Source organism: Crinia signifera, chromosome 1 (genome assembly GCF_055691185.1).
Source record: "Crinia signifera chromosome 1, ASM5569118v1, whole genome shotgun sequence".
Classification (NCBI taxonomy): Eukaryota; Metazoa; Chordata; class Amphibia; order Anura; family Myobatrachidae; genus Crinia; species Crinia signifera.
Window position 1 is genome coordinate 38542905 of NC_139217.1, and position 15834 is coordinate 38558738.

The 15834-nt window shown below is 43.7% G+C and overlaps 1 protein-coding gene across 1 annotated transcript; it reads right to left on the minus strand.

Moving 5' to 3' along the window:
* Positions 1 to 2425: 2425 nt before the first annotated feature.
* Positions 2426 to 14442, minus strand: LOC146075220 (vomeronasal type-2 receptor 26-like). The gene is made up of 3 exons (XM_083184247.1): positions 14398 to 14442; positions 11435 to 12158; positions 2426 to 2592 (listed from the first exon to the last, which is right to left on the minus strand). Exons 1-3 carry the CDS (start codon positions 14440 to 14442, stop codon positions 2426 to 2428), a joined length of 936 nt encoding a protein of 311 aa, XP_083040373.1.
* Between the last annotated feature and the right edge of the window lie 1392 nt (positions 14443 to 15834).

Below are 15834 nucleotides of genomic sequence, written 5' to 3' on the forward strand. Positions count from 1 at the left end.
ACACAGTTTTATCCAAGGCTCGTCCATAAAAACAATACAGTATAAAAATACATTTTGCTGTTCTTTATTTTTTGCTGTATACTGCACACCAATAGTATACAGCACAAGTTCCGTGTGTGATTGTTCTGCATTCATGCAGCATTATACAAGCTGTGCATTAAAAACAAGGTACTTGTTTCCTAGCACGGCCACACCGATTTACATCGGGGTGGTCATGTCGGAAAAATCGGGTCGATCGCATCGCATGCGATTTGGTCGCATGCGATGCGATGGTCGCGACCGACCGATTTTGGACCCGATTTTTTTTTTTTTAATTAAATGTTAATCGGGTCCCTGGGACCCGATTTTACATTGGATTCAATGTAAAATATTCCCAACCCCCCCAAATGTCACCGCGTACACCCCACCCCACGATAAACGCCAACCCGAAGCGTGGCGAGGGGCGGCGGTGCGCGTCCTCCAACCTTTTCATTCCCCTACTATCCACGTCGGCGTGGAGTTGAGAATAGAATAGTGTGGCGAGCGCAGCGAGCCACCGAGCCCGAAGCCCGGCGAGCGCAGCGAGCCCCGCGAGGGGACGCGGATACCTTCACAGGTAAACGCGTCCCTTCGCGGACTTCACAGGTGTCCGCGTCGCCACGGACACCTGTGAAGCCCGCGAGGGGACGCGTATAACTGTGAAGGTATCCGCGTCCGCTCGCCACGCTTCGGGCTCGGTGGCTCGCTGCGCTCGCCACACTATTCTATTCTCAACTCCACGCCGACGTGGATAGTAGGGGAATGAAAAGGTCGGAGGACGTGCACCGCCGCCCCTCGCGGGCTCGCTGCGCTCGCCACGCTTCAGGTTGGCGTCTATCGTGGGGTGACGACGGGGACATCTAAAATGTGAAATGGGTCATATTGGCCCATTTCACATTTTTCACATTTTTTCAGGATTTCAATGTTAAAAAATCTTTTAACATTGAAGCCTATGTAAAAATCGGGGGCATCGCGTCGGGACCTATGTTAATGGTCCCGACCGACGCGATGCCCCCGATATTTTACCTTTCCCGACACGATTTCAATGTTAAAATATTTTTTAACATTGAAGCCTATGGGGAAATCGCGGGCATCGCGTCGGTCGCGTCGGGACCATTGTTAACGGTCCCGACCGACGCGATGCCCCCGATATTTTGTCCTAGCCGGCCAAATGGACCTGATTTCAAAGGAAATCGGGTCCATCTTATGGATCGTGTACCTTAACTAAAGGTACACGATCCATAAGATATGTGGCCGTGCTAGGAAAAAAAGTACCAAAAACAAATTAAATTTAAAAAATCCTAATCATTTTTTCTTGTCTTTATTCATTCTTTGTGTGTACTGCATCCATAGTATACTGTCAGAAGGTGGGTGTGTGATTGTTCGGCCTCCAAGCAGTGTTATACAAGCTGCACATTAAAAACAAATTTAATTAAAAAAATCCTAATCAATTGTTCTCATCTTTATTCATTCTTTGTGTGTAATGCACCCCAATAGTTTATACTGTCAGAAGGTGGGTGTATGATTGTTTGGCCTGCATGCAGAGTTATCCAAGATCTGTCCTCAAAAACAAGAAAAAAATGTTTTGCTCTTATTTAAATGTAATTTACAAATGGAGAACAAACAGTTTGGACCAAATACTCCAGCACCAGCTGCTGCCATCATTCATGGTGACGAATATGGTACTACTTATGCCATTGCTGATGCTCATCCTCAAACTGGGCAAGGAGAGTTACCCCAAAAAAGTTTCTAAAAATAAAAAACCTCCAACAGGAATAAAAAGAATGAAAAATGCCAGAATGCAATTCACATCATGCAGTGGCAAGAAAGACTCCGGGCTTGTCCTCTATTTCTGTGTCAGACTTGGGAATCTGCAGCTGCCAGGGAGTCCAAGTGTGTCATTGAGAGCTGTGCGTGAGCCTAATCTCTCAGAGAAGCCACCTTCCACTCCACTTTCCACTCCTGTTGAGTTATAGCAAGAGGATGAGGGGTTGACTTGTGTAGCAGACAATGGCACTACTGAGGAATTGGATATTGATAATGAGGATGTTGTGTGAATAATTGAGGCACAAGTGGAACCATCTGTTGGGCATGATAATACTGCCATTGTTAAGCCTGGTCATAGGACCAAAAAATGCACGTATTATGTGTGAAATTATTTTCACACTAATTCAGAAAACATTTGGAAAGCCATCTGTAGCCTTTGTGGAAACAAAATAAGTTGAGGTAAGGACATTAAGCATCTCGGAACATCTACCCTATTACGTCATCTGCAGCGAGCTCATGGGAAGCATAGGGATGTTTCCAAAATTGTTGCTGAAAAATTAACATCAACAAGAAGTCCAGCATCAAATGTGTCCCTTCTCTTTAGTGGACCCCACCACTTGCGATCTCCACTACCAACACCCTAAGCTTCAACTTCAGTATCCTCAGTAATGACCAGTGATGGTTCTTCTGATACTACTGTTGTGCTACTAGAATCTTCCCCTTTCCATGATTCTGCTGAAGAATCCTTGAGCGAAAGGCCTTCTGTTACTGCTGCTGCTGCTGCTGCTGCTGGGGGTAGTTCTCCAGCTGAGAAGTGTCACAAGAAAACCCATTCTACTACTTTGAAAAACAACTAACTGTTCAGCAGTGCTTGGCGAGGAAAAAAAAGCATGTCAGTTCTCACCCAGTGGCACAACGGATCACTGAAGCCATGACCGCCATGATAGTATTGGATGTGTATCCAATATCTGCCATCAATTCTGTGGGTTTTCCCAAAATTAATGGAGGCTGCGTGTCCCCAGTACCAGATTCCATCTCAGTTCCATTTCATCCGGAAAGCTGTACCAGGACATCAAGTCTAAAGAAATCCATGGCCTGAAAAGTGGAATTGAAGCCAGTGTCCACTTAACCACGGATATGTGGACAAGCGGCAGTGGACAGACAAAGGATTACATGACTGTGACAGCCCACTGGGTGGTTGAATCCCCTCCAGCAGCATCAACAGCAGCAGAAGTACAATCTAGCAAGCATCACCACCTCATTCATACTAGGCAGGCTACTCTATGTATCACCGGCTTTACTAAGATGCATACCACTGAGAACCTCTTGGAAAAACTGAGAGATGTCATAGCGATATGGCTTTCCCCACTTGGACTCTCCTCAGGATTTATTATTTCAGATAACACTAGTAATATCGCGAAAGCATTACTGCTGGGTGAATTCCAACACATCCCCTGTTTTGCCTACACAATCAACTTAGTGGTTCAGGCATTATTAAGGAACGACTAGGGTGTGAAAGAGATGCTGTGGATTGCACGAAAACTTTCTGGGCATTTCCGGCATTCCGCAACAGCAGATTGCAGTAGCTGCAAGATAATTTAATCTGCCCTTCCATCAGCTGAAGCAGGAGGTGCCAACAATGTGGAATTCCACCCTGTATATGCTTCAGCGGATGGAAGAACAGCAGAAAGCCATTCATAGCTATATAACAAGCCATGACTTTGGGAGAGGAGGGGATGTAACTTAGCCCAGCATATTGGAAACTTATATCTGTGCTGTGCAAGGTGCTGAAACCCTTTGAAGTAGCAACCTGTAAAGTGAGTGCTGAGACTGCTAGTTTGAGCAAGGTGGTTCCCTTAATTAGGCTTGGAGAATCAACTTGAAAAATCAAACAAGGCCTATGCGCAAAATATGCTGGACTTGTAGATCAAGTCCTTTTTTGTCTTCAACAGGATACATGGGATGCCAATATGTTTAGAGCAGAACACTACATTTTGGCAACCATGCTTGATCCAAGGTTCAAGACATATGCTACAGTATGTCTTTCTTTCCAAATGACACAGATCTTACGACATTCAAAGAGCTCCTGTGAGCAAGTTGGCAGCTGAAGTGATGTCTCTTCCTTCAATTTCACACGAATCTGCCCGTAAAAAACTGCATTTTCCAAAAACATCTAGTGGGGGGGGGGGGGGGGTGAAAAGCAGTCCATAAAAACACCTTTTTTTGGACAACTGGTCGGGTCTAAGTGATCTGACCAGTATCAGTGACACCTCTAGCGTGACTACTCCATCAGATACGGTCACCATGCAGAGGTTAATGGAGGACTATTTTCAGGGGTCCCTTGTATTTTGGTAAACAGCACTGGTTCCAAACAGCCAGTAGGGTAATGCCACACCCGGGGGAACTTTTTATGCTAGTAACCCCAGCCAAAGCATTAAACCCCCTGACGGTTCAGCCCAGGCAGGGACCCTGGGTGAATGGGGACCCCCCCAATGATATCCCCTGCCAGGGCTGAAGCCTGGGGCTGTCCCCGTTGACTGTGGTTATTGGGCTGATATTAAAGTGTAAAATTTAGTACAATAATAACAGAGGCTCTTCTAGGAACCTAACCCTTTCCCCCTAAACCCTTTACCCTAACCCTACCTTGTAGCAGGATAACCCTAACATCCTGAACCTAACCATTCCAGCAGCTTAACCCTAGCCCTCCCATGTAAGTGCCTACACCTAACCTCACCCACCCCCCACAACCTACCCATCCCTTAACTGCAGCCTAATCCTAAATCACCCCAATAGTGCCTAAACCTAACCTACCCCTTCCATGGCTGCCCACCTCTCATATTCCAATGTCGGAATCCTGATCTCCTTTAAGGTTTTGGTGCTGGTCTCCTGATTGCAGTAGGGATGCTGGCTTTGGCATATTGAACACCAGAATCCTAACCAATGAGATGCTGACTGCATCCCAGGATGTTCCAAGGGGGATTTAAAATCTATCCTTAATTGTCATTGGTAAGGGCACCTAGTTCAGCCTCCCATGTCAATAGAAGGAGTGCATCTAGTAAAAAATATGGATTAAGAGAAATTAAATCAGTTTCTTTGTGCCTAATAGAGGAAGCACAGCCTTCACAGGAGGTATGATGGAGTAAAAGAAAAAGCATAGTACAGATTTGGGTAAGCGAAATGTGTCAGAGCTGAAGGTACTATAAAAAGCTGTACAGGTTAGGTCAAACGCCTCCTATTACTACTCAAAAGAATCATGTATCATCAAAAAAATACCTGCCCTATCTGCCCAATAGATGAGATCCTGCATGGTATTCAAATATTGTATTGTCTGAGGCGAGCATGCCCTGCTCTTGGCAAGAGACCAAAATAGAACATTAGAGTATAGCCCGTACCCAGATGCAGTTCTTGTGCAAACACCATACTACAGAGTTGTGTCCAGCAAATAAAGTTTTGAAAACTTTAATCTGTAATTACATTTTTGGCTGTGGTGACCCTGTCTGCTCAGTAAGAATGCAGACATTATTAAAGGAGTATCCCCATTGGGAACATCTATTGTAGCTCCACTAAATGAGCAAGTGGAGACACATTATATGTTAGCCAAAGGTTAAAAGGCTGAAACCAGAGGTGTATGAGTGATACTGACACACACAGCACAGGGCTCTGTGTGCAGCGCCGTGCTGGACAATAGTAACTGCATCTGTCTTAAATAAATGTATAAAGGACTGCTTTCTATGACCATGTGTCTTTTATGGTCTAAATATTGTTAAAGTACCCTCACATAAAACACACGGCATGTGTCGGGTGGCGGAGTGGGGAGCGGCAGGAGAATGTTAAAAAAAAACATGTCAAAAAGACTGGCTGGCCATTGATTTTCTGAGAGAAAGTATTTTTTCTTAAATTCTGCCGCTTCCCACCCTGTCACCCGGCACCCACAGGGGCCATTCGCTTCTGTCCACCCTGCCACTCACTTGTGTATGCCCCTGCACTTAAGTGTATGCCAGCAGTGCTTCACCGCTGGTACACACCTACGGATCGAACCCAATACATCGTGGGTGCTACAAAGCACTTGTGATGTGCCGCTGATGGGATCCGATAGATTTTATGTGCAGGCAGTTCAATCATCAGGGTCTCACCTCACCTCACGCATGGGACCACACATTTGATTGGATGGGATGTCACAACCATCCGATTTGGGATGATTTCTCAGCCCAATCCATTGGGATTGGGTGAAATCTACCCAAATCTTACTAGTGTATGGGGGCCTTAAGTGTGACTCTTAAGAAAACAGCTGATAGAATTCTTGAAAAAAAAAATAAGATAATCATTATGAATTGCCCTTTATGAGTAAATATACTGTAATTCCTATTATAGAAAAATTAAATCTGTTTTTAAAAGAACTTGGTATACTGTATCTTAAAGAGAGATCCAGTAATAGGGAAAATAATTTCTGATAGCCATCAATTATATCTAAAAAAGCTTTCTATCAAAAACCTGTAAGAAATAGTTTAGAAAAGAGTAAGTGCAAGATATTTTGGATTCCACAAATGGGGGATGTGACTTGTGTGTCATACAGTAAAAGGGAAATGAAAATAAATTTACAACCTGTGATTCCCAATATTTTATTTTATTTAAAAAAAAATGTTTTTATTAAGGCACTGTATGTTAGACAATATAATTCAGCTTATACAGTAGTTATGCAGGTTGTACAGTGTCATCATTTTCAGTGAAACAGAACTGATGTCAAACTAAGACACATACATAGATATGATTTAGTGTTTAACCTTAATATTGTGGTATATCATCCATAAGCTTAACAATAACAAATTGAGTGTTCGAGATAATGAACAATAAAAAATATGAGTGATGATTAAGATAGGAACCATAGTTGTACAATAACACCCTGCATTCAAGATGAATTATTCCTCTAGCAGCTGATTAATAAAAACTAAGAATGATGACATCATTGACTGTAGATTTATATTAACCCTTTGAGCGTCAACGTTGCTGTCAGAGACCATTAAAAATATCCACTAAAAATGCCAGCTTAACTCACAGTGACTGTTCCTCTAGAATAAATAAATACAGATACAGCCTGGTCAAATAATTGAAAAGTTAGCTAAATATCACACTCAAAAGACGAACAATCGCTGTGAGCGATGCTGGTATTTTTAGCAGATATTTTGAGGATCTCACAGCAACATTGGCACTTAAGGCGCTAAGATTTTAATAATGGGAGGGTTCTGAAATCCATTGCATGTTCTATCATTAATGTGTGGAGAATGGTCATTGCAGGAATGCACCTTGCCTTGGAACATCCCCGCAACTGCAATGAAGAGACTGGAGAGGGCACTTTGAAAGAATAGTGTGCCTTGTATAACATTGCACACAAGTTTCAAATGGTCACTAATGTGTTGGTTTCTACAAGAACACTTCATAAGGAAGCACATGCACTTTGATATTATTGGAAAGCAGCTGCTCCTAAACTGCTAATCACAAACAAGAATGAAGTCCAGGGCTTATGATGGTGTAAAGAGTGCAAATAACTGGACAGTGGAACAATGGTGGGAAGTATTATGGAGTGACAAATTATTATTTTCATTTTTCAAATAGTGATGCCAGAGTATACAATAACTACAGTAAAGCATGGAGGTGCTCATGTTATGTTGTGGGGATGTCCCAGATATTTTGGCATTGGTACAATAGTTGTAATGCATGGTCACATTAACTCTGAGAAGTATAGAGATGTTCTCAATATCTCTGTCCTCCCTACATTGTGTCAGTTCTACAGGAATGACAAATGTTTTTATCAGGACAACAATGCCAGCAGTCATATTTCCAGGGTACCCTGGGCCGGTGTACAAACAATTTGGTAAGCCAGATGAACTGGCTTGATGAACCAGTGGTAGTAGGGTTGAAATGGTTGAAATGAGTTGGTTTATTAATAGAGGGTTTTATTAATAATTAAACAAACAAGATAACGTCTCTTGGGGAAGTCTGGAAAGTGAAAAGAAGGAATACTCAAATACGTCTTTGAGAAGGGGCGAAAACTAAATGGGTTGATCTCAAATAAAGTCTTTGAGGAAAGTCTTTTCAACATAAAAGAAGGCTACGCTCTCTTGCATAGGATTGAAAGAAGAAGTCACTGTAGAATAACAGAAATGATGATTGAAACTTGGCACCGGAGAAGAAAGTTATTTAATGATGGACGGACTAGACGACTGTGAATAAATGAAGATGTGTGAAGTCTGAAGGGTCCAATTTGAAGAAACTGAAAGACATGGAATGTAGCTGGAATGATGAGGCGGAGAAGAGTTGGCAGGGGTGAACCGGAGTCAGGATGGATGTTAAGGGTGGTGGACAACCGGAAGGTACCAGAGGGAAATCTAGTGGGTAGACGGGAAGATCCAGACACATGGATCGCTTAGAGCTGAGAAGACTGCGGCACTAACTGAGGATCCCAAGACCGGAATGGCAACCGAACTGGAGAAGACTGTAATGGGCCAAAGTGAGCCAGGAGTCTACTGAAGCAAATAGCAAAGGAAGACTTTTGCACTGATGCTGGACTGGTCTAGGCAGCTTCACTAAGTACCTAGCGACCAGCTACCATTGGCCAGCCAACTCAGTGGGGCAGGATCTACACTGGCTGGCCCACTGAGCACTTTTGCCCTCATCCAAGATGGTGGCACTGCCGGCGTTTTGGAATCAGGACAGCCGCTGGGACCCTCTGTGCCTGTTGTGCCTCCCAGACCCTGCCCTGCTGCCACCAGTCTGCTACCGGGGACCCGCTACACACACATAGAGCTGCTGGCAGGAGTAGTGAGTAGTGAACCCGCCGTGCCCCGCTGTGGCTGCTCCTGACAAATGACTAATTTTTTTTGGCAATTACTATAGAGAAAAGTTGAGATAAAAATCGAGTCACATTTAACACTAACTTTTACCTTTTTGAGTCGTTTCTCTTGTTAAATGCCCCCCAAAAAACAACCAGGTATAATCTCAGTGGTTTAAGTGGTCCAAAACATTCATATGATAAGGTCGATTTATAGTAAGAACTGTCTCTTATTCCATATTAAAACATTTATACAGTAACAAAATTCCTGCTTATGTTACCGCCTAACATTCTTAATTCTTTCATACATATTTTTACACTCTACTATCTAAGGTCAAGGAATTTTCTTCTGTGTGTTTGTACTTTAAATTCAGGGAATTGTTTCTCTTTCAGTCATCAACTGAAATTACACCTGATTTTGAAATGTGTCCAAAAGCACACTCCATGAAGAATACACTATACACAAACTCCATAAAGGCCAGTCCACATAGCATACACTCACACATCATAGTTGCCTCACTGACATAGCAGAAATCTCCCTATGTCCCTCATTATGTCCCTCATTAGCAATCTCCCTCATTTCACCTAGCCCACATTACACTGTTACATATTGGGGAAAAAAGGAATAAGCGACAGATACATCTACATTGAATCATCAGCGCCATTTCCCAGCACTTTACCAAGTTTAGTATCTCTTACTAACTGCTTTGGGGCTCATCTACATTTGGATATAAGTCATTTTACAAGATTCCTCTCAGATGTAGCAGTACACACCCACGCTTCTAGGTGCCACGTTCACAATCTCTTTTCACAATCTCTCCATATATATGGAACTAGATATTTGAAATAGACGCACTCACTGGTCTTCTATTTATGCTTTGCAGAGTTTAACACATACCACAATGATACAAGAGGCTTTTACATGACAGTAGATAGATGGTCAACTGTTCGGTCTTATACCAAGACCTTTTAAGACCCCCTCTCCTGCCCCCATCAGTGTGCAACCACAATATCTCAATGTGAGCCTTATATGCCCATCATTCTGTCCACCATCACCGAGTATTGTAATATATGTTAAAAGGGAATGTTTTTTATATTTATTAGATTCGCAATATGTTATATAAAGGACTTTTTAGAACATGACTATACCGTTTCCGGAATTAACATAAAGGCATGATGGGAAATGTTACTATTTAAAGGGAGCAGACTGTCACATCAAGCACACACCTTCAGGACCTTGATAAAGACCCCTTGTGTGGGTAGAAACATGTTGGTCGGTGAGGCCATGGACGGGGAGACTGTCAGCATCTTGCAGCAAGTACGGGCACTTTACCATCAGGAGCCAGGAAGAAGTGCATATCACCCGGGGTATCCACCTATCCTAAGCCCAATTTGAACTGTTTTTCATCAGTTCACAAGCAGTCTGGTAATTTGCTGCTATCTACCCTATACCACTGCCATATTGATGTGATGAATTTTAATATATTCATTTTAAGAGTGTTTTATTGGATGTTTAAGAATATATTGGGCCTTATTCTAGTTCACTCTTTCTGACAAAATACTTCTTAGATGGACAAAACCATTTGCACTGCAGGGGGGCAGATGTAAAATGTGCAGAGAGAATTAGATTTGGGTGAGTTATTTTGTTTCTGTGCAGGGTAAATACTGGCTGCTTTATTTTTACACTGCAATATAGATCTCACTTTGAAGTAAAACCCCACCCAAATCTAATTCTCTCTGCACAAGTAACATGGGATGTGAGGGAATGCGGTGCACTGGAAACTGTGTCCATGTTGAGTGTTTCGACATTCGGGTCAAAAAAACAGTGAAAAACCCCATGTTGACCTAGACACTGTTGACCTTATGCTTGTTTCGACCTATTGACCTGTCAACCTAGACCCATGTCGACATTGTCCCATGTCGACCTAGAACCATGTTCACCTAATGGTGTCGATCAAATGCTTGTCGGCCAACTTGCTGTAAACCAAACGATTCCAACCCGCAGGCTTTTTCCAAATACGGCTGGAAAATGAAGCGTATTTTCCAGCTTTATTTTCCTGGCAATTAGCAGTCGTATCCCGCTAATTGCCGATAATTACCGTCCGTATTGAAAATACGTCCGGTTATTAAATTAGGAATCACCATTCTTTTGAATGGTGATTCCTATTCATATTTTCAGATGGCGTATATATTGGTTTTTGTAAATACAAATATGAATGTGCCATGAATACGAATACGAATTGGTGTATTTTTGGCATAGTAAATGCCAAAAATACGAATACGCCTAACAAATTCTTATTTACTCATACAAATAAAAAATAGAACATATATTAGCCCACATAATAGCTTTTAAAACAGCCCTCTTTGTCAGGGTGACAATGATGATTTATATAATTCTTTATATGTATATCCTATGGTTAGAGCCTTCTGGCTTTAGGTCTGAAAATTTGCTCTAAAATACTTGGTAAAGTTTTTTCCTTTACATTTTTCTTACATTACAACAAGGATGTTACAGCAAAGCAGGGTACATGAAATCACATTCTCCCACTATGGCCTTGATTTCAATGGGATCCAGCATGGCGCGTTTTGTTTGCATCATAAACCTGCTACGTTAAGCTGCTATACACAGCAAGATAGATAGATAGATAGATAGATAGATAGATAGATAGATAGATAGATAGATAGATAGATAGATAGATATGGATCTATTAATGCCAATCAGTTTACATTTTTAGAGAAATCTTTTTTTACCCCTATTTAAAAGTTCTCTACTGTTCATTTGATGTATTATCAGTATATTGTAGCATTTAGGGAAAAACATACAGCCTAATATGCCAAGACATGAGGCTAATATAGCAAACACCTCTACAATGACCATATGTTTCCCCTTACTGCTCAGATAGGCAGGGATGGCACAGACCCACACACTGCAGAACACCAGCATGCTGAATGTGATGTACTTGGCCTCATTATAGATGTCTGGTAATGTCCTCACCATGAAAGCCAGAACAAAGCTCACAGCTGCCAGGAATCCCATGTAACCCAACATGAAATAAAAGGCCAGCACAGAACCCTCATTACATTGGATGATGATAGTCCCAGGATATGTTTCCATGTTATACTCTAGATAAGGAGGAGAAACTGACAACCAGATGACACCATTCAGGACCTGGACAGATGAGCAGATCACCACTAAGGAATTTGGTAGTTTGACTCCGATCCATCTTCTCCAGTAACTTCCAGGTCTTGTGGCCTTAAAAGCGATGCAAACTGTGATAGTCTTGGCCAGGACTGAGGACACAGCGATAGTAAATATGATTCCAAAGCAGATCTGCCGCAGCATGCAGGTTATATCCACTGGGCGACCAAGGAAGATGAATATACAGAGTACACTCAGCTTTAGAGAGATGAGGAGAACAAAGCTGAGATTCTGGTTATTGGCTCTGACAATCTGGCTGTTCCGGTAGGAGATAAATATTCCAATTATGAGGACTATTATAACAGAAAATAATACAGCCATGCCAGAGAAACACAAAGTTATAAAGTCCTGTTCATAAGAAAGAAACTCCTGTGACTTGGAAATACAGATGTTTTTAGCATCATTTGGCCATTCAGTGTCGGAGCATTTCACACAATTTTCATTATCTATGGAACACAAGTGGGATGTAAGATACTGTAGTAACAAGTAACTGTAGTAACAAGTTCTCTCTGTATACGCTCACACGTCCCCATCAGCAAAACAGCGGGGAGCTGTGATAGGCCACTTCAGGGAGACAGGCAGGGAGCAGGGGCAGGCTGCTGCGGATGGGCAGTGAGCGGGGGAGAAGGGTGGAGGGCTCCTACAGGGCGGGGCGTGTGAGCATCTTATGCGTGCGTGTCCCCTTCTTCTCTCAAATGAGAGATGCTCCATCTGTATATATGAGATTTTGTGAGATTCCAAATAGCCTGGACGTGCAGTGCTGTGAATCTAGCCGGGCAGCCCCCGGCTCTCTGCCTGGCTGTCAGTGCCTACAGTTCTTCCCGGCGATAGCTTCCCCCCCACCCCCGTGTTACCGCGAGCGTCTCCTGCATGCCCAGGGAAAAAAATGACAGAAATTACAGGAGGTGTGGGAGGGGGGGGGGGGGTGTTGAGGGATTGTCTTTTTATGGTTTCTTTATGGTTTCTTTATTTTTTTGCAGTGATAATGTCGTTAGTGTATTTATATATTTTTTTCAGTCATGCATAGAATTATAGATTTTGGTGGATGTCACCATCTGACCGTTTAATCACTGTAGGGGGAGTGTGGGCCAGATGAGCAGATATATGCCAAGCCCTGTTAACAATAATTGTAGATAATTCCCTGGAAATTGTTGTGGTGGAGGAGTCGTCCGTTCAGTGAAACTATCTATTGGCACTTGTCTTGGGTATAATCCCTATTGCCTTAAGGTAAATAACGCACCGGATCGGTATGATTTACTGACTGGATGTGTGTTTGTCTGCATTGTGCACTTACAGGGAGCTAAGGCATGTGAAAGCAATGGCAGAGTCTATTATGCACCCCCAGACTTGATGTGCGTCCCATTGCCTAAGTTACATGTTCCAGTTGAGCGGAGAGCGCCATCAGACGTACGGGGTGATGTCATTGCAGGTTGATGCGGGATGGAGACCCGGAAGTGACGAGTGTGGTTCACCGCCACACTTCCACGTACCAGGGGATACCGCCGGAGGGCGGAAGTATGATTGGCTTCCAGAAGGTGCGCCCTGGTTGCCATTTTCTATACTCTTGATGCCATGAACAGGTGCAGGCAATATTGGCAAGTCTGGTAGGCACACTCTCCCTATATATAGGTAATTTGATGATTTAATCTGGTTGTAACCTTGACAAAGGAGGTAGCACTCCGAAACAGCTGTGGGGTCACAAGCTATGAGTAACTGCCGGCATGCAGCTCCTTTGGGGACTGATAAGTATTCTTCTGTTTCATATGCAGTGACTTGTTTTCATGTGACTATTTGGTCAATACAAGTTTTTACTGGAACTTTTTTGTGGTGTGCTGGTTTCGTCTTCTAAGGAGGATCATATGGATATAATTATTTTTATGGCTCCATGCACCCGGATTTCGATGAACTCTTAGGGTGACATTTCATGGGATGAGAGTTTTTTGCACGTTTTAAACTCGCACCATATCGCCGCAAATCACATTTTTTTTCGCATTTTTCATGTTTAAATCGCATATTTAATGGGATGCGCATTAGCGACTAAAAAGTGCGATATTGTGCGATTTGTGGCGATTTTAAGTCATGGAAATGTGTGCATTTTCAGTCATGAAAATGTGCACATTTCAAAACTTGTGATTTTTGTTAAAAAAAAACACGAAAAAAAAACAGCGTGAGGTCCCCCCTCCTGAGCATAACCAGCCCCGGGCTCAAAGAGCCGATCCTGGTCTCATAAAATCATGGGGCAAAAAAAATAGGGTTCCCATGGATTTTATAAAACCATCACCAGGCTCAAGGGCCGGTCCTGGTTCCCAAAATACGGGGGACAAAATGAGTAGGGGTCCCCCGTATTTCAAGAACCAGCACCGGGCCCAACAGCCAGCAGGGTAATGCCACAGCCAGGGGGAGACTTTTTATACAAGTCCACCCAGCCAAAGCATTCATCCCCCTGACCGGTCAGCATGGGCAGGGGTCCTGGAGGAGTGGGGGCCACTCCAAAGAAGGGGTCCCCCCCTGCAGAACTTACCTGCCCATGCTGAAGCCCGGGGCTGTCCTCGGAGGGGGGGGGGCTGTGGAAAGAAATCCTACTCACCAGATCCTCTGGCAAAGATCCCGACATCTTCTCCATCTTCTCCATCTCCGCCGTCTCCGCCGCATCAGCTGCCGGTACACAATGGACTTTGAGAGGCGCAGAGATTTTTCATCTTCCGCGCCTCTCATCCGAATGATTGTATTGGCTGCCTAGCGGCCAATCATGAGCCGAGAAAGTCACCTGCTGATTGGCCACTAGAATCATTCGGATGAGAGGCGCGGAAGATGAAACATCTTTGCACCTCTCAAAGTCCATCGTGTACCGGCGGCTGATGCGGCGGAGACGGAGAAGATGGAGAAGATGTCGGGTTCTTCGCCAGAGGACCTGGTGAGTAGGATTTCCTTCCACAGGTCCCCCATGGATTTCTTTGGATCCAGGACCCCAGACTCTTCAGCCCTGGAGCCCCGGACCCTGACCAGCCCCGGAACCAAGCCACCGAACTGGACCTCAGTATGTGTGGGCTTTGTATGTATTAAAGTTTTATTTTAAATGGGTGTCAGTGTGTTTATTTAACTATTTCTTTTACTGTGGAACTACAAGTGCCAGCGGGCCCTTTAATGCCCCGCATGCTGGGACTTGTGGTTCTCCAAGTCCCAGCATGTGGGGGAGGCTTGCTGGGACTCATAGTTCCATGGTATAAGATAATAGTTTATAATCTATTTTTTTACACAAGTATCAGCTCGATGCCCACCACCCAGGGGCATTGAGGACATCCCCGGGCTTCAGCATGGGCAGGTAAGTTCTGGAGGGGGGAAACCCTTCTTTGGGGGGTCGCCACTCCCCCAGGACCCCTGCCCATGCTGACCGGTCAGGGGGATGAATGCTTTGGCCGGGGGGACTTGTAAAAAAAGTCTCCCACCGGCTGTGGCATTACCCTGCTGGCTGGTTGGGCCCGGTGCTGGTTCTTGAAATACGGGGGACCCCGTATTTTGGGAACCAGGACCGGCCCTTGAGCCTGGTGCTGGTTTTATAAAATCCAGGGGAAACCTTTTTGTTTTGCCCCGTGATTTTTTGAAACCAGGACCGGCTCTTTGAGCCCGGGGCTGGTTATGCTCAGGAGGGGGACCTCACGCCGTTTTCTTCATGGTTTTTTTACTCTATTTTTACACCAGAAACATGCACAGATCACAATGATCTGTGCATGTCTCTGACCAATTCGCACATGAGACCCTGGTCTGAAAAAAGTGTGATTTATAATCCACCAAAAAACTGCGATTTACGTTTGCGTATGCCATTAAATAAGCGATTTGTATACTTTTCTGTGCAAAAACATCTGGATGCGAATTAAGTGCGATTTTTTTACGCACTTTTAGAAAGTGCGATTTATCGCCAAATAAATTCGAAAAACGGGCTGTTGCACACCCTATTAAATGTGCGATTTGGCCAAAAAATGCGAAATCACAATTTTTATGCGAAAATATCGCAAAAAAACACAAA

Excerpts from the sequence above, each read along its gene's own strand:
- LOC146075220 (XM_083184247.1), bottom strand. The coding sequence starts at position 14,442 with ATGGAGAAGATGGAGAAGATGTCGGGATCTTTGCCAGAGGATCTG. Across the intron at positions 12,159-14,397 it reads GATCTTTGCCAGAGGATCTG|GACTTTATAACTTTGTGTTT; the intron begins GTGAGTAGGATT and ends TCTTATGAACAG. Across the intron at positions 2,593-11,434 it reads ATGTCTTGGCATATTAGGCT|CTGGAGAACTACCCCCAGCA; the intron begins GTATGTTTTTCC and ends GACACTTCTCAG.